The following is a 25791-nucleotide window of genomic DNA, read 5'->3' as shown; positions in this document are numbered from 1 at the left end:
TAGGTACAGCATATTTTATCATGGATAGGTAAATAAATACTTTATTTGCCCCAAAGGGAAATTTAGCAAATAAAAGAAAAACATAAAACTCTAGTAATTATTTTTAAAGGGGCTTGCTTGTAAGAATTACCATCCCAAGTGAACACATTAATTCAAAGGAGGAGTGACGTTCAGGACAATCTGTATGCATGACTGACTTTCAATAACGAACACTTGCAACTATGTGCAATTCAGCCATTCTGAAGTGTTTAATATTCTATGGATTACTATGACACTACACAGTTATACACAAGAGTTCACTTACTGTAAGTGTTTTATTTCAGTCAGATTCCAGAAATTTAAAAAAAAATAATGTACTGCATTTTGCTTACATGTATATAAAGATGGAACACTAAATCAGTTCAAATTATGGGTTAAGCAAGCTTCTGTGTACATCAAAATTCCTAGGGATCATTACAGTCAAATCAAAGGACGCATAATTACTTAGAAAAACAATAGACAACACAGAAGGGATTTGATCAGCTTTATAGAGAGAGGTGAACTGCACCTACATTAGGAGCATAAAATCACAATAAAGCCAGTATTTTCACACTTTATAGGCAGTGTTTTGCAAATGATATGCCTACACGATATATAAAACAAAACAAGTGTTCTGTTTAAAGATGTTACTGTGCTACACTCTTTGTCTGTTTCTCTGTTTATTTGCCCCTTTCCTGTTTCCAGTCCAACACATGTTTTATTCATTCTGCCCTACAATTACAGCCCTGATCGGCCCTAATGTTAAGCTCACTTTAGTAGAGGAAAACACACAAGGTCTTAGGCTGAAAGTCACAGCCAAGGCTTGTCACATAGTAACCATTAGTACTAACTACACCCAGAAACTGTCCTCACAGTTAAATGAACACGGCAAGCTTTGCCTAGTTTGTCCTTAAACACTGATTCATCACCTTTTGCATCTAGTACTTTTGACAATGTCAAGGTTTCCTCCGAGTGAAACAGACATGCTGGGTGTCCACTCTGGCAGTCTTTTACTTAGAGTCAGATAAACTACTAATGGGCTCCACATTGTCAGGATGGTTACCACAATGAGGCACTTGCTTGAACACCCCTCAGTATACACAATTTTTTGATATTTGATGACCACAACTTTAAACTTATAACACTCCACCAAAGACTTTAAGAGCCATTAATAACTTTACACATAATTTACGTTTTCAGTAATTTTTCACAAAAGCTGCAGATATCTCTGTATTGCTTCTTCCTGGCTGAGCACAGCTCAGCGGTCCCAGAATAATCAGGTACTCAATTTTGCACATTTCTCTACATGCAAATTACTTTTGAAACGTTATGAAACATTTTACAATGATTATTACATTTTGAACATCATTCTTTTTCTCGCTTCTAAATTAATGCAGATGCCACCACCACAATCAGTTGTTTTTTTTTTTGTAATTCTGACCATTGTATTAAGAAAAAAATAGTGCTGAGTTTAGGACAGCAAGATGGTTAATACAGCTGTGCCTTAAAGACCCAAAAAACCTTCTATCAATTTGACTGAGTGCTTTTATCAGGGCAGTCTGCTTTCCTACAATAAGCCCAAAGATTTTATGTTATTAAAGTGAATAAGTATATACCGCAAACAACTGATGTCTCATCCTGGGTTGACTCCTTCCATGCTCCATGTGCTTGTAGGATAGGCTTCAGCTCATGACTGGAAAAATGGATGGACAGCAAACGACAACATTTCTGAATGCATTAAATTCTACCATACCTATTTTGTGTACTCTCTGGAAATGTGCCAAGTTTCACAGCTTCTTTTAAACAAGTAGACGGCTGGTATAATGAGTGTTCTTGGTATTCACATCAATATTTGAAATGTTACTAAAAACAAAGTAATGCCTTCCAATGGCTTTTGATTGATAAATATTGGAGAAAATGTTTCTTCGCACTGAGGTCCACAATAGCCTCTAAAGTCACTCTGAATAGGCACAATGATCTGGAGTCCATCTACAACCTTATTGTGATATCTACCTCTGAAATGAATTCCAAGTCAGAAGAACATAGATTGGAGATAAAAACTCAGCTGATTAATGATTTAATGGTACAGATAATGTCACCCTGGGCTATGGCTGGATTTCAGCACTTTTCCAGTGCAGCACACGCCACAGATAAGGAGATTGATTCCAAGTCACACAAGTGTTGACGGACACTCTAGGAGATTTCAAGAAATGACAAGAGGTGCCCCAGGGCTACAAGATGAAGAAGGATTTGCCTTGAGCAGACTGACAAGCTCTAATGGATCAGATGGCCTTCCTCACTTTAAACATATCTTTGGAAAAAAAATGTGTGCTCAAGTTCATGTTAAATTTAAGACACAAGCAACAGGAAGATGTGCATCCTGATGAAACAGACGACAGCATGGCAGCCAGAAAGTACTTCAGCAGGTGGGCTGGGGCAGCCAGCTGTCTATCTTGGACCTGATTTGTTGATACAGTTAAAAGCCAAAAGGAAAAAATGTATATCTGTAAAAGCTCCTGTTTCATTAGGAAACAAAATGACAAAAGAAATGTTAAGTCAAAATATTAAAAATAAATTACCTCCATAGACTTTACAATCCGCGGTGGGCTGGCGCCCTGCCCGGGGTTTGTTTCCTGCCTTGCGCCCTGTGTTGGCTGGGATTGGCTCCAGCAGACCCCTGTGACCCTGTAGTTAGGATATAGCGGGTTGGATAATGGATGGATGGATGGACTTTACAATGTGAAATCCAAGCACAATAGCACACATTCTGTGAAATACATGTACAGGATATAATGTGTCATCTTAGTCCTCCTTCTAAAAGTACTGAGCTATATTAGCTGGAGTGCTAATGGATCAAAAATGTTCAATAAATATATCTTCTGCTCAGTCCTATCTGTGGCGGCCTAATCAAACACTAGTGGGCTCAGGGCAAGGGATCCATCCTGGCAGAAATGCCAATTTGTCACAAGCTGGCACAAACCAGATCACATAACAGGACAACTCTAATGTAAAAGAATGTTTATCAACCTCCTCAACAGAAGCCCCCGAAGAGAACCTACATGCAGATGCCAAGATTTCACTTGGGCTCTAAGGGCTGTGAAGTGTGCCATTCAGAAGCTGCATATCTTTGCAAACTTAAGAGTCATCTGTGTCTGCTATGTAACATTATTAAATGTGCAATAAGCATATTTATTTTACTACATAATAATTTTGTATTGAATCATAAAGTGCTCAGTTATAAATCCGTAGTTAAAAGACTTCAAATATACAAATGACTTTTAAATAATCATTACAAGCCTCGCATATTACCTATAAAGCTGCAGTTCTCATCTGATTCTTTGTACTGTAACTCTCGGTAGCTTTTGTTTGTCTATGCTGATAGACCTGCTGTACTTCATAATCATAATGTAGGCATTTGTATTTGAATGCCTTTTATCTGTTTAATCAGTTTCAGCAAATAACACCTAGCTGCTGCCAACACTCATTTAACAAGAACAGAAGTTGAGGCGAAACTGACAGGCTTTTCTACCTTTTGGGGTTTGCTGTACCACTGAAAGTGGGCAGTGCACAAAGGTGTGTTCTACCGCTGATATAGAAATTATGCATTCTGGGTAGCATTATGTAAATTATTCACAGGTAAAGCTTTCACAAGGAGTGGTGGTGCAAAAAAAAAGTGCTCGCTGCAGCAGTTCTTTCTGTATAAGTGGATCTGGAAAGTGGAAGGATATGTGTATATACAAAAACTGTTAAATAATTAATTAAAATTGTGGTTAAGATTAGAAAAAGCACTAGGAATAGCATCTAGTTATTGATTACAACATAATATCCCCAAACCAACTGTTATAATACTGATTATAACATACTTGAATTTTTACAGTTTTTTTTTTACAAATTGCTTGCCATTACTGCTTCGACAGAACTGTAATAGGGGGCTAAAAGTAGCCTCATGAATAACCTTCTGAAGGGTTAAGTGTTCTGATTCACTTCTTTTCAGGTACGATTTGCTTTCATTCATTATTGTTACAACTAAAAGACAGTACACCCCAAAAATGGCAAAACATTATCTAAATTTGGCAGTGCCCATTTCATTCCTGTTAAAGCCAATGTTCAACGAAAGTGGTTGGCACTTTTGAATTACTTTGACCCTTGAGAATAATGTTGCTTAAAATGGTTGCCTCCTTCATATATTAATTCTTTCTTTCTATGTCAGTTCATGGACCTCTTTCTGCTCCAAGATTTCAATCAAAGCTAAAGACGGTTATCTTCTCCATTATATTCTCAATGTGATTTCTTGAAAATGGTCCGCTTAACTGTCTTTCCTTCTCTTAACCTGCATCTTTGATATATGCTTTCTAAAACTGCCCTTTCTAATACTATCTACACCGAGTATGATCATTGCTTAATATATCATATAATAAAAAAGTTCTTAATAGCTTTGTAAACTATATTGTGATAATGCTGACTATCACACACACTATAAAACATGATGGCAGATTGATTCACTTGAGAGCAGGATATTAAAAAAAAAGTCACTTATAAAGCAGAGTAAAGAAACTGGATAACGGATCTTCATTATAAAAGTATTAGGAAAGGAAATCACCTTTATTTGAAATAAAGAAAGAAATGTGGCTTGTTTTCCCTGTCAGTTACCTCTGGAGATGGGTATTCTCATCACTCCTTGTAAATTAATATTTTGCAATGAAGAGGACACCTTAGCTTGTGAAAGGCCAAACTGGAAAAGAAATCATGTAAGGACATGTTGCACCTCGAGGTTTGACTGTCCTTATAGAATTTTACAGATTTTACATTTTTGCCACCTGCCAGTCCAGCTACAAATGAGGCATTCTTCAGACTATGTCCGCTTTTCACATCCTTAAGTGGGTGCAAATTATCAGTGGAAAGGCAACGTTTACAAATGAGCTACTGATTGCCCAGGTCTAAATTGTACTGAAACTGTCGGAAAACGATTTTAGCGATGCCACCAGCAGTCAGCCAAGTATTAATATTCTAGGGAAAAGTGCAAGCAGATTGCAGCAGAAACATTTTGACATTAATAGACTGTGTATATGCATACTGTATATAGTGAGAGAAACCCTCTGAGAGAGCTGGCAGCCATCCTCTGGTCTATTGCTCTAAGTATAGTACTGTATACACATTGTCCCAAAGTGACAAGGACTAACTGCTACATTATAGGCTTATTAAGGTGACTCTTGAAGGAGGAGGTGAATGAACTGGGCAACAAGCCGCACCCATTCTGGCAAAGATGGGGCTATTAGAAATCACTTTGAAAACCATTCCTACTTTAACAATAAAATATCAAGAGAGGACAACCAACTCACATTGTGATGTTTAATCGATCCATCTAGGGCAACAACTCCATTAATAAATATTTATGACTTTAATGTTCATATCAACATTTGCTAAACAAGCATTTGTTATACTCATGCACTTTTACCCAGTTCAGTACGAGTTTTGCACTTTTGCAAAACTGGATTGTTTGCACGTTATTATTATAAGCGGCACAATTAATGACCACACCAGCTCTTAAGTTACATTACCTGCATGTCAGTTTATGACCCATAAACCAAATCCAACAGCCACTTCTCTGTTACCCTGGTGATAAACATTTTAAACACCAAACCCTCTATTCTTCTCACCCAAATAAGTTAATTTACTTTTCATATTTCCTCAAAGTCAACTCAGTACTATATTCCCCTTCAGTCAATGATATATTTTGTATTAAACTAATCTTTCAGATTTTTCAGTAAAAAGAAATCCCACTGCATTTCAATTTGAGAGAACTACCGCATCCTCTTCCTTCTTCTAACAATCATACAACCCAGCAAAAGAAAAGTCATTCTTGTGAATTTACCACTGCAAGTTAACATTTCATGACTATGTTAATCTAAGCCACAGGAATCGGTAGTTCTGTACTAATTCAGCCAGGCCACCTTCTTCTCCTGGGTTAGAACTGGCAGGCTCAAGCGGCTCTAACTCAAATCACTTCTACTAAAAGAAGATTATAACTCAGTGGGTAGTGAGGAACAGTTTGTATCTATCCCTATCAGAGAGTCCATACTGGCCCATGGCAGATCACTAATCACGTTGGCACTAATACAAGGCGCTTTATGATTTTAGCTAAAAGAAACACGCTTGAAACTGACAATCTTGCAACGCTCAAATCTCCAGACAAGCACTGGACTGCCCTGCACAGAGCTACTTCAAAGACATGACAAGAGAGGAAGGTGCTTTGCCCATCGTCAGCGACCGGCTTTTCGGGTTAACGATGTGTACTTTGCAAAAAGAGAAAAGTCAATCTCTCTTACCGTAAACTCCTTGTCCTTTCACGCAGTAATGAAGGGCCGAAAATAATAAAATCCAGAAAAGCTCCATATTCAGTTCCAATTTGGCATAACCTAGAAAAAGTAACACAAGAAAACAACGTCTCAGCTGACGCGCAGTGACCATGAGAGAGTCCGAGTCCGGCTGCGTGGTCGCCGGGAGGAAATAATAGGCTTGAGTTCCACGATTTCGCACTCTGTCCGACTATCTATTCTAATTAATCTCCGTTCACTTCAATGTGTCACTTCTCTCCGATTCGCTTTGCAGCACGGATTCAAGAGTAGGCGCTTGCGAGCCCGTAATGTGCAGCGCGTGGCAGGGAAGATAGGAGGAGATGGTTATGTTATTACACTGAACCTTCACCCGGTCGTTACTGCTTGGCATCAGACGTGGAGATCATGAAGAGGAGAATGGGTGCCAACTCTGGAGAACAGAAGACGGACCGAAACGAGAACGCAGCTGCTAGCTGCTACGAGGGACAAGCAGCGGAGTCGAACGCCGCATACAAGAGCTTGAGGATCAGCGTGCCTTGCAGTTCAGCGCATCCTTCCTGGAGGCATCCTCACGTGCGGGATTTGATAACTTTGGCATCTGGAAATATTAATAACTCAAAGTAACGCTGGCGAATTTTAATTTTATTACAGCCCTTGCGGAATTTTACAGGGGATACAAATGCGACGGCAAGCGCAGGCGGACTTGGTTAATGTTCGATGTACTATTCATTCATTCATTCACTCACTCACTCATTTTCCAATTCGCCAATTCGCTTATTAGAGAACTTAATCTCAGGTGCCAGGGCACGTTAATTAAATTCCAGTTATTATATCATTCCGCTAAAAATAAAATGCAAAATTATGAAAGATTCAGAATTGTGCAATTAATAAGGCTGATTGCAAGTATAGTTTTCTTTTAACGTTATTCCTTAGTAGAGCTTAAAGTGAACATCTGATTTTTTTACTACGAGCGTTTAAAGAATTGTTTAGTAAAAACCGCGAAGTTCACTTTTCTTGCACATTCTTTCTCTTTCACTCTATCTTTCGCCTTTCTTTTTCTTTAGATCTTCCTCCAAGTCGCTTCTTTACGGTTACCTTTCGGACAGGTGGGAGCTTTAGGACTGAGCGGCTCCTCGGTCAGGATTCGTGGGACTCCACTTCTGTTCTGAATGGTCCAGCTATAATCCGTATCACGATTTCCCCAGTTATCCACCCAGTTCCAGCTAGTGGATTTTAAGTTGTCGATTCTTCTGTTGCAGCACCTGAAAATGCTTCGTCCAAGCAGATTCGTGCCGACCCCTGCACCTGGTCCAATCTTACAGCGTGACCACCAACTCCAAATCGCCTTCTGCGTATTCCACGGATGCCCCTTGTTAGGATACAAATACATTCAAAGAAAGGAAAAACTTTCCATTTTCGCAGGCTTTACCAGTTCCGTTTCGGGGTCCACAGGATGTGCTTAGAGCCTCCGCAGAGGCAACTTTTCCTTCACGCTCCCTCTTGTAGCTGCTCAGACACCACTGAATGAATCGCCGTTATTCTGTGAAGAATGCCATTAATTGGCTTTTGCCCTTCACTTATTATCCGGAATCTCAAAACGTTAGACACCAGAATTCAAAGCCGCACAGTTGCTGTCGAAAAGCAAGGACTTGCCAGTCCCCGTCTCTCCAGGGTTTGTTCAATGCTTCTCTTGTGTTTTTTTTTCTTGGCTATTTTGCAAAGGACTGGAAGGGGGTGTACTTAAACAATACGATCGCGGGTGTTTATTTCCAAAATGATAATACTAGTAATTCCTTTCTAAAACCATTTCTTGGCTCTATGCAAGTTATATGCGCCTCTACTCAACTTTGCGTTTCTCTAATAGCTTGGGTACCCGGTATTTTTTTTTTTTTATCTTTTTGGTATATGTATTTTCTGAGCTGGGAGATGTTTTGCAACTCCTCCGGTGAAGTCAGCCAATTAAATGCGTGCGGCTACAAACTGGCCCAGCCTCCAGACCGCTTGCTCCTGTTCCCGGGGGACCAATTAAATAAATAAAAAATGGAGGGGGGGTCGTGAAGAGCAAGGGGGGAGAGTCGCACAGCACATAGCTTATCCGCTGCACCGTCCAAGCAGCCACGCCCCCTCTTTGTCGCCGAGACACGTCATATTTCAGCACAGTGGAGTCCGATTTAGGACACTTCTGGTAAAGAGGTCGAGGTGCCTCTCTGGACAGCTGGCGCTACCTCAACGTTCAGCTGGACGACTGGACAGAAGTGTGCGGCTTTTGTTTCCAGATTGTCGACTGTGGACTTGTTGCTCCTTTACCGAGCATTATAACGGCTAATAAAACAAATGAAACCAGGATGCTGCTTCAGCCAAGCGGTCGCGTCTTTGCAAAAGTACCATGGGAACCGCTCACTGTGCCCTTCCTATTTCAAGTACAGGGGATGCTTTTGTGATGCTATGGCACACAGTAAGCCACTAAGGGGAGTTCCAGCATGAAGAACCGCTATCCAAAAAAAGAAAACGTTTGTGTAATATGAAAGGGATGAAATCGCGCAAGACGTCCACAGGTTGCATTTAATGGGAAATATAAAGGGTGCATTTGATTCGCGAGTATGCATTTACGGAATCTTGCTTACAATTTATAATGCAAAACCTCTTTAACTTCAATGGACGGGTTTATTATTGTTGTAATTAAGTATATTTATGTAAAATATTTTACTTTTTCTGTAAAATATTTAGTGCGTGTTTTTGCTTTGGCGTTAGAGTCGTGAAATTAATTGAACTGGTAAATATGTTATTACAATTAATGCCACAGCTGTGACTTTTAGCTTGTGCATTTTATTTAATGATGCATGGCAGTTTTTCTTTTGTACCGTTATTTAAATGATCGGTGATTAGTTCAGTAGACATGATGTATAAAGGAAATTTGTTATTTCTGTAAGGCTAAGTGTTACGCACTTCTCTACAGAACGTCAAGTTTCCGTGTTGGAAGGTTAATCCTGTTCCGTTATATTTGGCCTTCAGTAACCTTCTTTAATTTACAAACGTGATTGGATTCTCTCGTCAACTCTCCCGGGGGAATCAAGTAAATAGCAGGAACCGCATGGGGGGGGAATCCATGCCAGTACATCATAAGACACACTCGTGCCCACGCTCACACTGGGCTCTTATACAGTGGACGACTAGTCGTACTCGCAGGAAAAGCGCATGCACAATTATGTAAAGGATGTGAACTCCACACAGATAATGACAGGACGAGAATGAAATCCCGGCTTCCAGAAGCAGTAAATTAGGACCCTGAAGCAATGGCTGTTTTATTAAACACGCTCGCTTTACCATAACTGGACGTAAAGAACAGACATACATATTATTATTATTATTATTATTATTATTATTATTATTATTATTATTATTATTATTTTAAGGGTAATGATTCAGGGCCCATTGCGACAGTAAAGAATGCTAGGTGGAGTCCGGCAGGGCAGACTCGCGCACTTACCAACTTTGGCTGGTCATCATAGTAGCAAATTATGTTCCTTCTCACTGAAGGAAACGCATGCAGAAGGCATCCCGATCAAGAATCAGCTACATATTTAATCATCGTGTTACTATATGAATGTTATTTACATTCATTACATTCCTTTATTTATGCCCCGTAAGCACCATTATTAAAATCATGGGCATAATTACCTCGCGACCTGCCTGCTGCCTTTCGTTGATGAGGAGAAAAGAGGGTTCCAAATAAAGAAAAAAGTCTTCGGAGTGCTCATAAGAAATGTAAATTTAATTCATGAGGCAGAAGCAAGCAATACACAAGAATATTGTGTCAAATATTTGAAATATTTAAATATCTTACATATTTAAATGTTTAAAGTGTAAATGTTTTTGACTATAATAGAATTATGTCAGTTTTAACCTGCTGGGAGAGCATCTTAGGGTGGGACCACTGGTAAAGAATCAAACATCGAAGATATAATATTGGTGATCAGGAACCTCGAAACAACATAAACGACTCTTCACTTGCCCATATAACCAATCCCTGTTTTTGCAAAGTTTTGCTAAAAGAACTAAAGTTGGCCCCTCGTATCCAATTAGATGATGAACCCCAGGGGTTGGTTGATGACATGCACAACTTTTAGTCCTTCTCATAATTTTTGCTAAAGATACCTATTGGTTTACTCTTTATCATAAAAGAGTAATTTCATGTGCAAAATATGCTCAGAGAAGTGGGATTTCTTTCTGATCTAGACGGCCAAAAATAGGGGGAATCCCAAAAATCTCGATGTCTTGCATAACCCGTCAGGAGTCGCGGAACCAATTTAAAATCCAGGCCACTTGCTCCGAAAGATACGCAAAACACTGTTCTCATCCACCCAGTTTCCTGAGCCCACTTTTGTAAGGTAGGTTCAACAAGAGTCGGAGCCCATTCCGGAAGGATCAGATATAAGGCAAAAGCAGCCATTCATGTTCACACTCGCATCAGCTAATAAAAGGCTAATTTACAGTAACCATTCAGTCCAATAGGGATGAATTAGAAATGTGGGAGAAAACACATAGCACTTTTGGAAAACACGCTTTCAGAACTAGGGCAGAAGCCAACCGTGAACAGGACGTCAGACCTGTAAAAGCACCCTCAGGTCCACACCAGCTTTGAGGAAATGTAGTTCTGCAGGTATTCGAACCCACAGATCTGTGAGGAATCCGCAGTACTTGGAGAAAACTATAGGAAGAAAAGGCGCAAAAGGTACGCTGAGGGCTGCCACTGTGAGACCGCAGCGCTAACCACTGTGCCTAATGCCATGATTTTTTGTTATATACAATGACCAATGATATTAACTCCGACGGATTACCCTTTAAAAAACGTTGACCATAAACTAAGCATAGTATGTATTCTCACAAAGAAGGATTCCGCTTAATAAATTTAAGATACCCTCATCCAGCGCCAATGTGCAATCAACTCTAGACGGGAGAACATATTCGAGCACGCTGGAGTAAAGTAGAATTAATCGGGAAAAACAAAGCAAACAGCGGGAGAGAACATGCAAATTCCATGCGCAGTGCTTGTGCCTGGATTGAGCAGGAGCTTAGATGCTTGAGACTGACCTATACTCCCTATCACCATGACGCCCTTAATAATTATTGGAATGTAAAATTGAATTAAAAGTCATATAAAGAAAGTTAACATATATAAAGCTATTGGTTTCAAAAGCAAAACCGCACACCTTTACAGCACATATTAATTATTCAAAATATCTGCCCCATTTTTTATCGATGCAAATAATGCCGCATTTTTCGAATTAAAAATGAAAGCGTAGGTATCATCAAATGTGTTTTTGCAAAGAATGCAGTGACATTTTCAAAACTGGTAAGAAAGTAATGATTCTGTTAACCGCATTTTCGTATAGCTCACTTCTGATTTAGAGTTTTCGGAGCGCTGTGCACATTTACCAGTTAAGTGTAAGAGTCCATTATTTTTTTCTTAGTGGGTGTTGGGGAGCTGTGTTCATTAGATAATGGAAGTTGTCCAAAGCGTTATTTTTGGCACCTTTTAATATTAGGTTTTGGTTGAAAATCTGAATACATTCTTGCCAAATATTTGCAACAAGAGAGGAAATGTCATAAGTGGTATACTTTATCTTTAAATGGATCTTCTTGGCGGCGCATCTATCCCAGCTGTGGCACTGCGATGTCAGCCGAGTTTCTCTCCCCGCTTTCCTTTCGCTTTTGAAAATCACTTTGGTTACAAGTCATCCAAGCGACAAACTGCACATGCGCGATAAGATCGGCGACTGTGGCACGCTTCGCTATGCAGCTGATATGTTTTCCAAACAAGTTGCACTTCGGTTATTCTAAATTTAAGAAATGGTGACGTGAATTCAGCACATCGAGAGGTGCACATAATCTATCTGCTGATGAGCGGAGACTCGACCCAGAGAGTCTGTCATTTGGAGACGTCAGCTTGGCATTCAATGCATTGAAGTTTCCAGCTTCCCGCATTGCCAAATCAGCGTTTGTTTTGTAGTTCTTACAGTTTTTTCACAGAAATGTTACTCTTCTTAGACAGTTAGTCATATTTTATTAAAATGTTTTTCTTCTATGTAAATTAACAGCACATTTTGAGAACACTATTACTTTCCTCGCACATCCTAGCAGGGTGAACGTTCGCCTGATTGATGTCTCTAATTTGAACCCGAGTGCGTTGCCCTTGGGGTTGAAGCGAGCATTCCTGCACTCTGGCCACAGTCGGTCCCTGTTTTGGTCCTGTTCGACCCCAAATCACAGACTACCCACTTTGAACTTGGATAAAGAAAACCGAAAAAGAATTTCATTTATTTCTTGTGGCCTAAGCTTTAAGTGACTCATGGAGTATGAATAATTAAACAAATGGATTTTGACGTGCATTTTCCCTCCGTAGCGTTAAGACGTATTTGTGCTGCTTAATCCGTGTGTAGTTTTCAAATTGTATCAGTTGTCAGACTGTTATGGTGACATTAGTTTACTTATAAAATTTCATAATGATTAGGACAGTTAAAATTTATAATCAGAACTCTGTTAGGGTGTATACTAAAACGTGTACATTTTGAAACAATGTAAGCAAAAATTACTATTTGACCATAAGATACACTGACCCTGATCAAATGTAAAATTAACAGACTGAAACTCAGCCATATTCAGAAGTGCTTAATTTTATAGTAACATCAATGGAAATCTAAGTTAGAATATGTATCTGTGCAAAATTTGTATATTTCTTCTTCTTGGTTTCAATTAAAATATGCAAGCAATAAAAAGTAAATAGTTTGATAACTCCATATTTTTTTGTTTTTGCCTCTAGTTTACCTACCCCTCCTCCTTTTGACATTAGACCCTTCCACTCATTAATTTGACTGATGCTCTGTGCTCTGCCATATTGGCAGCAGTGAGCACAACGTGGGAACTTTTCCAGTACAGGATGCCAGTCCTTGGCAGGGAAGTCTGTAACAATCAGATTGTTGGAAGAATCCCAGGCAAGCACAGGGAGAACATGAAAACAACACACAAAAAGCAGCTAAGCCAGAAACTGAAGTAGTTGGCAGCTGTTGTGAAGAAACGGTATTTTGCATTGCACTACTCGTCGAGTGTTTTATTCTGTATTTAAATTATTTCAGATTATCTAACATTTACTGTAAAGTTCCTGTTCTAAACATGCATTATAACTGTATCATGAACTGGAATGGTTAATGTTTCTCATTGAGCTCTATGCAAATTAATAAAACAAACACAGGATATGAAAATTGGTAATGTAGGTGTTTATGTTCAACAAATTGAGTGCACAGCTATTCTAAAGACACCCACTCACCCACTCACATATTAGTTATGGAGGGGCATTTAAGCATATTGAACATCTCAAAATGGAACTGTAGTCAAGGGTGTACATGACAAAAGTGGCATTACTGGAAATTCACAAATGTTTCTAACTGAATGTCTGGTACTTTTTCTATTCAACAGATGCCTCAGTGCTCCCATATTACCAAGCAAAAATATGTTTAACCTTCATTGGTTTCTTTTTAGTGTATAACTGTTGTGTGTGTGTGTGTGTGTGTTAAATATAAATACATATTTGGCCAGGATGTGTCCCTTTCATTGCCTTAATATTGCACGTTTATGGGTGTGTGTCCCATAATGTGTATGGCGAGAAATATGCAAGCATTGCTCACCAGTTTCTTACCAAGCTCTTTCACCTTCCAGAAGACTTGTAACTAAAGCAGTGAGCTAATGAAAAACTCGAATCAATGTCATGAAGGCACAATTGTAAAATTCTCTGTTTGGAGCCTGTCAAATCAAGTTGGGAGTCAAACTTATTTCATTGAGTCTACTATTCTGATTAAAATGAATCAATGCAGTAGGGTTCCTAAATGAAGAACAGTGCTGAAATGTTGAAAAATTCAGCTGCAACTTCCATATTCAAACAAAAAAAAACACACACACATGGAGTAAGATGATGTGTTAAGGTGTTTTCGAAATTTAAGAATTTTTTATTTTTGTTTGTTTAGTTCATCAAAGTATGGAAGCCCTGAACCACAAGGTGAAAATATGGGAACTTCTTAGCATGTATGTATGACATAATAACTCGTACGTACAGGGTAGTTTCTTGGAAATATGAGTTAGTCATGTCATCCGCACAAGATATTATCTCATATACAGTACAGGCCAAAAGTTTGGACACACCTCCTCATTCAATGTGTTTTCTTTATTTTCATGACCATTTACATTGGTAGATTCTCACTGAAGGCATCAAAACTATGAATGAACACATGTGGAGTTATGTACTTAACAAAAAAAGGTGAAATAACTGAAAACATGTTTTATATTCTAGTTTCTTCAAAACAGCCACCCTTTGCTCTGATTACTGCTTTGCACACTCTTGGCATTCACTCAATGAGCTTCAACAGATAGTCAAATGAAATAACACCATTTCAGTCACGATCTCATTCATACAAGATAAAATTATATGAAAAAATGGGCAATGTGCAGTTCAGGGTTATTTAATTATAACTTATACAGGACTTTGTAAGGGTTAGAACGCTTCATTTTGTCATCACTTACACTGTAATCAACCCATTAGTGAAGTGTTTAGATCTGTATGAGCAGTCATAATTTTTACACAGTCAGTCTATTAATGCAAATGCAAAATTAATGATTAGAATACAGAAATCTAGATACATTTTGCAGTGACCAAATCCAAAAGGCACGCAGTCTGGGCTGGCAACTCTAAATTGATCCAGTATGTGTGTGAGGAAAGGAATGGTCTTGCACTGTATCCAGGGTTGAATCCTATCCTTCACTCAGCATTGTCTGGGAAGACTCATATCCCAACACACACACACAAGACACACACACTGTACTGGCATAACTGGTTTTGAAAGACTGGCAAATGTCCTGTATCATTATGTTGAGGACATGTTCAATATATTTGCTGTGGGGAATGTCCCTTTCTTGGGTATACTGTAACCATTCATTGTATGCTTAATAATATTACACTTATTATTAGTAATGATCCCACTTTAAGATAAATTGCATGATTCTCAACACTTTAATTTTCCCCCTACAACTCATTTCCTGAACCCCCTTAAATCAGTTTTATTGCTGTAGAGATCAGGGGTGCAATGTGGCAGCACCAAGTGAAATTTAAGGCAGCCAGGATGGTATGCCGACCTACTGAAGGACATGAACACCCAAGTAATCGATGTTATAATTCTGACTTGTAACAACATTTAACACTAATATTACAAACAACAACATATAGATCATTCATAGTTTATTTATTTATTCATTTGTTTATTTATATGTTTGTTTGTTTGTTTTTCAGCAAGAATGCTGTTCTGTATGGCCCTATACATTTATTGAGTGAGTAAACCTTAAAACATTAAGAGTTGCAAATGTGCTCTGTTGTACTGTCTATGTGAAGAAGTGCCACATGCACCCTCTTCTGCAAATTTATACAAAAATGTAAACAAAATCACACTACTGTTTGTCATATGGACAGACAGATATGATGATAATAAAAATTGCTTCTCATTGAATGTGGAATGTTGCTAGAAATGGATAGTAACAGAAATCATAATCAGCCCATCCAGCCTTCCAATTTTGGTTAACAGGGAGACAAAGAAGTCAGGAGTTCAAGGAACGAATCACAGTGCTGTGTGCAGATCCACTGCAGGGGTATGCACTGAAGCACATGCTTTGAAAATATATTTTTTATTTTTTAGAAAACTTTTTATCCCAAGTTCTTTTCTTATATACACTTGGTTTAATGTTTCTCTTTGTTTCTGCAGTCAGATGTTTCAGGTATTTTCTAAATACTACGGTATCTAGACCCAGTGGTGGCAATGAGATATATTAGGTGGTAAGGAGATACAACAGACCTCTTGCAAATAACCTTGTGTATAGAGTTCACAAAATGCCAGTGCAACTCACATACAGTACCATCTTCTTGTTAGTTTAAGTTCCCACTCACTGATGTAATCTGTTATGTCTGTTAAAGTCCACTGCATATCTGATAAAAAATATCTGTGCATTTCTGTTTATAAGAAATATTTGACTATTATTGTGAATAATTTTTCATTCTAGAAATAAAAGAATTGGTGCAAAAATAAAGCATGCCATAGTCTAGCAAATCTATTTTCTGTATTTTTACCTAACTAAGAGAGAGGCCATGCCTGCACTGTAGATACCCAGGGCATGTTATACCCCATTGGACCTGTCATAAATAAATTAGTCTTAGGCCTGGCACAGGTATGTTCTGAAATGCCTGTGTGAATTTGGTCACAGAATCCCTGTGGTGCAGCACCTTAACTGCATTCACTCCTGCGCTTCCCAAAACAGATATGTATGGAGACTGACTGACATTAGAGTTGCTGTAGAACATTACTGTAATATATTAGCCACTTGGTAAAAACAAGCAATTTCAATTTTGAGTAAGTCTCCCTCCCAGATTTTCCTTTCTCCTGTAAGGGTTCTCCCCATTTTCTGAATCATGCAATACTTTGACCCTGCTGGTGTAAGGAATCCCTCCAATCCTGTATAACATGCATCATGGCAAAATAGTTGAGTCAAGCTATGCTAATTCATAATTAGCATTAAAAACGTCAATTTTCTTTTCAGAATTAAGTTGTTAGTAACAAAGCATAGGTAAGGAACCTTATTTCCTCCACTCAAAAACACATTTTGTATGCTATTTTGAAAAAGAACCGAGTTATTTCACAATAATTATTCCAATATTTCACAAAGATATTGCCTGTTGAGGTCGGTTTAACCTTGCACATGTGTGCTCCTGCCATCTACTGATAGCTGGGAAGGAACAGGTTATGCACATGCATAGCATGCAATCAACTGAGCTAAAGTTATAGGTATATATTTAATCCAGCATTGAGGAGAAAATTTAATCCATTGAGTTTAGGGTCACAGGGAACCTGTGATTCTCACAGCAGCACTGGGATGAAGCAAAAAGCAAAGTTATTGAAATGTATACTGGTACTTTCAAGGACACAGCCAATCAGAATATTGTGCTGTGCGCAATTCTGTAACAGAAGCCTATAAATAAAGTATCTGTTTAGTCTTAATCCAGTTATCTCCTATAGAAATTTTAAAACAGTGCGACCTGGATAATCTTTATTTCTCAGATTTTCAGGGGATAGCTGGAAAAGGGTCATGAATCCAAGAAAGACTAAATGTTTTTTGATAATTGAGAAGTATTATTGACCCATTTCCAGTATTTAGTGTTAAAACAGTTACCACTGGCACTGTGGCACTGAGGCAGGAATGCTGCTTCTGCGCTACTACTCTGCTAATGTTACAGCATCTCTACTAACTTTACTAAACGTTAACCTGTTTAAACTGAATGTATGCCAATAACTTTTGTGCAATTATTGTTTCTTGATAGCACACTATGTGCATGCTTAATCATTCCTCCAATAGCTGCCACTAGAAAACTGAAACATGCCCAATGATATTGACAGCAGCAGCCAATATCTTTGCAACATAATGCAATATTTATTGGAAAAAAATGGAATACTTTTCATAAATAACACAATTGTTTTGTGAAACAACGCAATAAAAAATTGTTTTGAGTGTCAGAATAAGTTTCCATATATAGGAGCTCATTACTGATGAAAAGGGAGATTCAATGAGAATGAATTCACAGGTTAGTATTATGGAGCAGGTCAAAAAGCGTTAAAAAATATGTTTATCTAGCAATATGGAGAAAAACAATCTTCTTATTTCAAAAGCTATTTAATACTGATTGTGGATCCAGTTAGGTACAACTGGAGACAGATTAACAGCAACATAGATAGAGAAAGTGAGAGGAAATTAAACAACTCATTACTTTGAATTTTCATTTTACTTTTTTCTGTGAAGCTGAATATACACATCAATGCGAAAAAAAAAATGTAAATATATTATTAATTTTGGTTGCTCTTACTAATTGTGAATGTGTAAGCATTCATCCATCCATCCATCCATTATATAAACTGTTATATATTAAACTACAGGGTCACGAGGGTCTGCTGGAGCCAATCCCAGCCAACACAGGGCACAAGGCAGGAAAAAACCTCTGGGCAGTGTGCCAGCCCACCGCAGGGCACACACACACTAGGGACAATTTAGGATCACCAATGCACCTAACCTGCATGTCTTTGGACTGTGGGAGGAAACCGGAGCACCCAGAGGAAACCCACGCAGACACGGGGAGAACATGCAATTTCCACGCAGGGAGGACCCGGGAAGCAATCCCAGGTTCTCCTTACTGTGAGGCAGCAGCGCTACCACTGCACCACTGTGCCACCTGTGTAAGCATTCTGTTTTCCTATTTCAAATTTTTGTGCTGACCATATTTTCCCTTTTATATTCTTTGTCGAACATTCATTCATTCATTCAATTAAATTTTCCATCACTTATCTAAAGCTGGGACGCGGGGGCAACAGTCTTAGCATTGAGGGCCATATGTCCTTTTCCCCAGCCACACTTCACAACTCATACTGTGGGATGTCTAGGTATTCCCAGGCAATTTGGGTGATATAATCCTCCTAGCAAGCCCTGAGTTTTCCTCAATGTTTCCTCCCAGCTGGTCATGCCCGTAAAAACCTCGACAGTGAGGCATTCCTATCAGATGCGCAAACCACCTATTGGCTCCACTTGATGCCGAGAGTCAGAAACTCTGCTCTGAGCCTCTCCCGGATGTCTGCACTTCTCAACCTATTTCTAAGGGAGAGCCCAGACACCCTCCTGAGAAAGTTGAAATAGGCTTCCTGCACCTGCAATCTCATTCTATATGTCATTACCCAAAGGTTTTGACCATAGGTATGGGTAGGGATGTAGATTTACTGGTAAACTGAGAGCTTCGCCTTCTGACTCAGCTCCTTCTTCACCAATACAGATCAGTATAGAAACTGCATAACATTGCTCACTGCTACATCCGTTTGTCAATCTCACCATCCCTTCTTCCCTCACTCATGAACAAGGTATTTAAATTCCTCCACTTGAAGCAGTAACTCACCTCCCACTTGGAAAGGACAGTCAACCGTTTTCTTACTAAGGACCAATATTTGAAGGTGATGCTCATCCTTGCTGCTTCACATTTCGCTAACAGGACCACATCATCTGCAAAAAAGCAGTAAATGTTTGAAGTGGACCCCCTCCCCACCCTGGCTGCACCATGATACAGTATCCTGTCCATGAAAATCAGAAACAGGATATGAGACAAAGGAGAGCCGTGGTGGAGTCCCATACCCACTGGAAACGTTGCTGATGTTTTTCTGATCATGTGGACACATCTCTTGTTGTGATTATACAGAAAACAAGTCTTTTTTCTAGTACTCTGGAATAAGCTTTTCCAGGGAGGCTGAGGAGTGTGATCCCCTGATAGTTGATAGATCCTGATCCTGATCTGCCACTCCAGAGGCACTACTCCTGGTGACCACACAACATTGAAAAGGAGTGTCAGCCATGACAGCCCAAAAATATCCAGAGCCTTCAACATTTCTGGGCAGATCTCATCCACACCTGGGGCCTTGCCACTGCAGAGTTGCTTAACTACCTCAGTGACATCCCTCAGTGATCCCCCATCAGCTTCTGGCACTAACTGAAGACAGCGTAGGTGAATACCTGATCTTCCCTTAATGATTTACCTGATTGTTTAACATTACCTCTTTGAGCTTGATTGATAGTCCCTTTCCATGGTTCAGCCAAAGTCCTTGCATCCCTGACCACCAAGGCCACAGGTGTTGTGGGGTGCCGGTACTTCTCTGCTGTTTCTGGAGTCTCCCGTAGTAACAATACATAGAAGAACTCCTTCTTCAGCCTGAAGGCATCCATCGCCTCTGGTGTCCACCATTGCGTCCTTGCGTTGTCGTCAAAAGAGGCACCTATGGCCTTCAGGTCACAGCTCTTTGCAACGGCTTCCATGATGAAGGCTTTCAACATGTCCCATTCAGACTCCATGTCCCCAAACTCGCTGGGGATGTGGGAAAGGCTCTTTCTGAGGTTGGAGCTGAAACTCTTCTGGGCAGGGGCCTCCCCCAGACATTCCCAGTCCACCCTCAATACTCGCTTGGGTTTTCTAGGTCTGTCCAAGTGTCTTCCCTACCATCATGGTATGAATATTAAAAATGATCATAGATCTTTGGCCTATAGTGCTCTGGTATCAAGTACATTTATGGGCCATTATATATTCAAACACGGTGTTTATTGTGAACAAGCCTTGCCTAGCACAGAAGTCCAATAACAGAATACTGCTCGAGTTTAGATCAGGCAGTCCATTCCTCCTCCAGGTTTCTCCATCATTACCCATGTGGGCATTGAAGTCTCCCAGCAGAACTCCCAGCAAGGACCCCTCTAGTGACTTCAGAAAGGTCTGGTATTCCAAAGTGCCATTTGGCGCCCAGGCACATTTGGCAGTCAGAGTCCTCCCCTCTGCGATGTTCATCCACACAGAGGCAGCCATCTCATTGTGACGATGCGGGTTCCACTCCATGCTCCCATTTTCCTTCTGGGAGCCCTTGAACCCTACACCATCGGTAATGTCACCTATGAGCTGAACAGTGAGGCACAACAATAAAGCAAGGGGATGGTGCAAAAAGTGCAAAAGTGCTTTTATTAAAAACAACAAAATCCAAAACAAAGTGTCCAAATAAATAGTGCAGTGCTTCAAAGTTAATAAATAAATGATCCAATAAAAATGAGTAAACAGTGGAGGTTAAAAACACAATAGAAAAAAAATCCATTAAAAACCCGAGGTTAAAATAATGGCTGGAAGCCGTCCTTTTAAAAATAAAGCCCGGTGCCTTCTTTCCACTGGTGACTCCCCTGCTTCTTCTGTCAAGGCTATGCACCAGGGGAGTCATCCTACATGCAGCTGACCTTCTTATTGCCTTCATCTGCTGGTCTGTTCGCCTTTCTGATCCCTGGCTCCGGTAGGCTTCACCAGACCGTGACTTGGGCTCCCCAGCCACCCGGGCGCTCACACTGGGGGGCTCATTTCCATTCTCTCCTTCCTAGCCGCCTTGCGCTTCTATTATTTATCATGGGGACGTAAATCAGGTGTGGCAATTGGCAGCTCCCGGCATCAATTACGGATGCGGATGGCTCCTCACTTGTGTACTTAAGCGAGGACCACCCGCATCATGAATTCACCTAGGGACCGCTCTTGCCACACCACCACGCGCCCTCACTAAGATGTGAGTGCGGCGATTATTAATTTAAAAAGTGACCTTTTTGACTTGAGCTGTGGACCCGCTATACCACACTCATTCTCTGGGACAAACTCCAAAATGGCATTGACCATTCAGGGATTTAATAAGAAACCAACTCCCCCCCCAATGCCTTTCCCCCACTGGCAACTCCAGAGTAAAGAAGAGTCCAGCTTCTTTCAAGGGGTTTGGCTGCAAAACCAAGTGAGTGGGTGGAAGTAAGCCCAACTATATTTGGTTGGTAGCTCACCCACCAACTCCGACTCCTTCCCTCCAAGAGAGGTAACATTCCATATCCCTAGAGTCAGTTTGTGTGCATGGTTTCCTGTCTGCCAAGGCCTCTGCCTTTGACCACTGCCCAGATCACATTTCACCCACTCTCTATTCCTCCTACAGGTGATGGGCCCACAGGAGGTCTTTATCATGTAGACTTTACCAAAATCATCTTGTGTCCATGGGTGACTCTCAGTTTATCTTATGTAGCTGTTTTGCTACAACATGGCCTTTGAATAGAGTATTGAAACAGGCTACATGCCTGTCTCAGGCTACTGAGTCATTCCTAAAGACTGGGGGGATTTCAGTGTTGGTTTGGTAGAACTCAAAGTACCACTGTTCTCATCAATAAAATAAAACATAGTCTGTAAAACACTATCTGATATTACATTTGCTTTCAATAGCTTACAAATAAAGACCTACAATATATTTATTAACTTATATGCTAGATATTACTCCACCAGAGCCCTGATCCCTTTTTTCATGATATTGGTTTTTGTTCATCCATTCATTACCAAATTTACTTAATCCAGTTTATGGTCATGACAGCTAGCAGGTATTTGATAGCACTGGGCTTAAATCAAATACTAACCCTAGATGGCACCTATGTGCACATACTCATAATTATGTGAGGTTAATCCTAGAGTTCCTAAGTACCGTAACTTAACGTATACTGCACAAAATAATTAAGGAAACACTTAATCATCATAGTCTAACACCAAGTCAGTTAAGATTCAAGGATATTAATCTGTCCAGTTAGGAAGATTATGCAATTGTGATTCAACTTCCCCTACTTTGGTGCAAGTGAAAGTTACAACAGGTGCACTGGAGAAGCAACTGCAAAACAACCCCCAAAGCTGGAATGGTTTTACAGGCGGTGGCCGCAGACAATTGCTTTCTCCTTATCCTTCCTGACTGATACTTCTGTAGTTTTGTGTTTTGCTAGTGTCCTGGTAGCATGAGGCAGTACCTGCAGCCAATTCAGGTTGCATAGGTAGCCACACTCCTCCAGCATGGCATATCCATATGTGCCACTGCAACAAGTTTTCTTGTGTCTCCCAGCATAGTCTCTAGAGTTTGGAGAAGATACCAGGAGACAGTCCATTACACAAGGAGAGCTGGACAGGGCCGTAGAAGTGCATCAACTCAGCAATACCCATATCTGCTTCTTTGTGCGAGGAGAAACAGGAGGAGCACTGCCACTGCCCTACAAAATGACCTTCACCTGGATACTGGTGTGCATGTTTCTGGCCAAACTATCAGAAACAGACTCTATGAGGGGCCAACATTATCTAGTGGGCCCTGTGCTGACAGCCCATCACCATGCAGTTTGATTGGCATTCACCAGAAAATGTCACAAATAGCAGCTGTGCCATTGGTACCCCATTCTTTTCATCGTTGGGAGCAGGTTATAAATGAGCACATGTGACAGATGTGAAAGATGCTGGTGACACCGTCACGAACACTGTGCAGCCTGCAACATCATCTAGAATGACAAATTTGGTAGAGGGTCAATAATAGTCTGAGGATCACAAAGACCTCCATGTGCTAGGCAACAGTACCCTGTTTCTGGATGACGAAGGCATTGTTCCTGGATGATGAAGGCATCGATGCCATTGACCATCCCACACATTCCCCAGACATGAATCCAATTTAAAAGTTTTAGGACATTATGTACTTGTGCATCTGACGGTGCCAAGTAATGCCACAGACCGTTCTGGACCTCCAAGATGCCCTGATCCAACTCAAGGAGGAGATCCCCCAGGAAACCATCCTCCATCTCATCAGGAGCATTCCCAGACATTGTTGGGAGTGCAAATAGGCACATGGGGACCACATACAATACTGCGTCACATTATAAGCTGCAGTGATGAAATTCACACAAGTTCGATCAGCCTGTGATTTCAATTTTTTTACAATAATTTATTACAAATTTTTAAAATCAGGCTCAAAGTGATTATACAGAATTATAACTATGGTACAGTAGCAGAAAAATAAAAATCCTAGAAACATTTCAATGTTTTTATGCCCATGCTTCATTTCCATAAATTAATTTAGGAGACAGAAATTAAGAAACATAGCTTTCCCAAGTGGAAGGAAAATACAGCTAATATTAGAAATATTTAGATAACAGAAGATGCAGTTGGCTCTGAAGGGGAGGAAAATGTAAATTCAACGTAGCAATTTTTCTGGTGACAATAAAACTCCAAAATAAAAGTGACAAATTTTGTAGAATAAGTAAAATCAAATCTGGCTGACCAAGGACAACATTTCACCCTGCAAACCCAAACTAACCCCCCAACCACAATCAAAACCACCACATATATCATATTTCAATATTCTACAGCACCTGCTGAAGAGCATAACTGTAGTATAAAACAGTGCCCAAGATTTCCAAGAACTCTGGCATCTCATTTCAGATCCAGGAGTAATGGCTTGGTAAGACAGCAGTGTCCCATCAGGATATGGAGAATTAAAAGAGAATGGGAAAGGGTTAGTAAGAGCAGATCACAATGATTGCTTTAGATTTAATGTAAGATATACAGTTTTAGTTTAATCATAACTGACGGAAATGACATTTTGTATACTTAATTCAAAAACAAAATCATCTCAGATACAATACCCCAGTGTGAAAAAATAATCACCTGGTATGGATTTAATAAAAACTAGGCTGAGATAACTGCTAGCAAATATTTCCTGTTATGGTTGATCAGCTTCTCACATCACAATCTATGAATTTGTTCCATTACTTCATGCATCAACTCTGTATCCTTTAAATTGTTTCAGAATGATTTGTTTATTTCAGGTGAAATTTAAGTGCAAATGTGGCCTTGACTATTCCATGATATTGGATTTATTTGTCTTCAGCTATTCTGTCATAAACCTGAGTTTATGTATGATCAAGGTTGCTCTCTTGTTCTAAGCTTCTTTTTTTTAGAGAGAACTACTGACTTTCTTCTTTAGAATCATCTAGTGCAGATAAGAGTTCATGGTTCCTACAATTGGCAACATATTTGGGACTTAGTACACATAAGCATCCCCGAACTATGGCAGTACTATCTCCAAGCTTAGCTGTTGGTATGAGGCTGTTTGCCTAGAATTCAATAATGGGGTCAATGTTAGTGAAAAAAAGTCAGTTCTAAATAATTTGTCAAGAGAACTTTTAAATCCAAATGGACCTTATGTGTTTCTTTAAAAACTGCACATTATTTACATAGTTGATTTTGCATGAGAAGAGCCTGGTACAATTTTGTACAGTTAGTACAGGTAAGAAAGTCAATGACTTGAAGGAATAAAGAAAAAAATATGTGTTAGACAAATGCATGTTTACTGAGTACTTTTCTGAATGCAAATAAAGTAGAAGATGATAAATGATGACTTCACATTGCCTCCACCAAGTCTTTTCCTGGTAATTCCCAAGGGGCAAGTAGTTCTCTGACAGAGATGGATAAGGTTGTTTGAGATATATTTGGTGGCACTTGATTTTCACAAAATGGCATATGTTAGGAAGAGAGTCCCTAACGTACTGCAACCATATTGTTTATGTCAAAGCCCTCCATTGCCGTCACAATATGTATAATAGATGCATATTCTATCATTGTTATAATAGATGGCATTCTACCTCTACTGGTTTGCCCCTAAGTGATTAGCCCTGTGTGAGTCTCTACATATCCTTCGAAGGACTGATGTGTCTTCCAGAGTTGCTTTTTGATTTGCTCTGTGTAACAATGTGCATGATTAACCAGATTTGGAAAGGGGGTTGGGGATTTGTGTTGCTATATCTTCAACTCAAATATTGAGGGTTCTTTCCATTTTCACTGGAAACTTCATAGTGTGACAGATTGGGTCTCTCTTGACCCCTTGAGCCCTCCGATCAAACGTCAGACACCAAGTAAAAGTCCAATAATTTACTTTATTCATACACAACAGTGCACAAAGCACCCTCTCCTCCA

At 39.7% G+C, this 25791-nt stretch overlaps 1 protein-coding gene across 1 annotated transcript in view; it reads right to left on the bottom strand.

The window, feature by feature from the left end:
- Positions 1 to 8464, bottom strand: part of LOC120525770 (MAM domain-containing glycosylphosphatidylinositol anchor protein 1) — a 1080913-nt gene extending 1072449 nt beyond the window's left edge. The window contains exons 1-2 of the mRNA XM_039748356.1: positions 7449 to 8464; positions 6345 to 6434 (exon numbers count right to left, since the gene is read on the bottom strand). Coding sequence (XP_039604290.1) covers positions 6345 to 6434; positions 7449 to 7743 — 385 coding nt within the window. The 5' untranslated portion in view covers positions 7744 to 8464. The remainder of the gene's footprint in view (positions 1 to 6344; positions 6435 to 7448) is intronic.
- Positions 8465 to 25791: the final 17327 nt, after the last annotated feature.

This window comes from Polypterus senegalus, chromosome 3 (assembly GCF_016835505.1).
Source record: "Polypterus senegalus isolate Bchr_013 chromosome 3, ASM1683550v1, whole genome shotgun sequence".
NCBI classification, from domain to species: Eukaryota; Metazoa; Chordata; class Cladistia; order Polypteriformes; family Polypteridae; genus Polypterus; species Polypterus senegalus.
The sequence above is the reverse complement of the archived record's forward strand: the minus strand, read 5'-3'. Positions and strand labels throughout refer to the sequence as shown.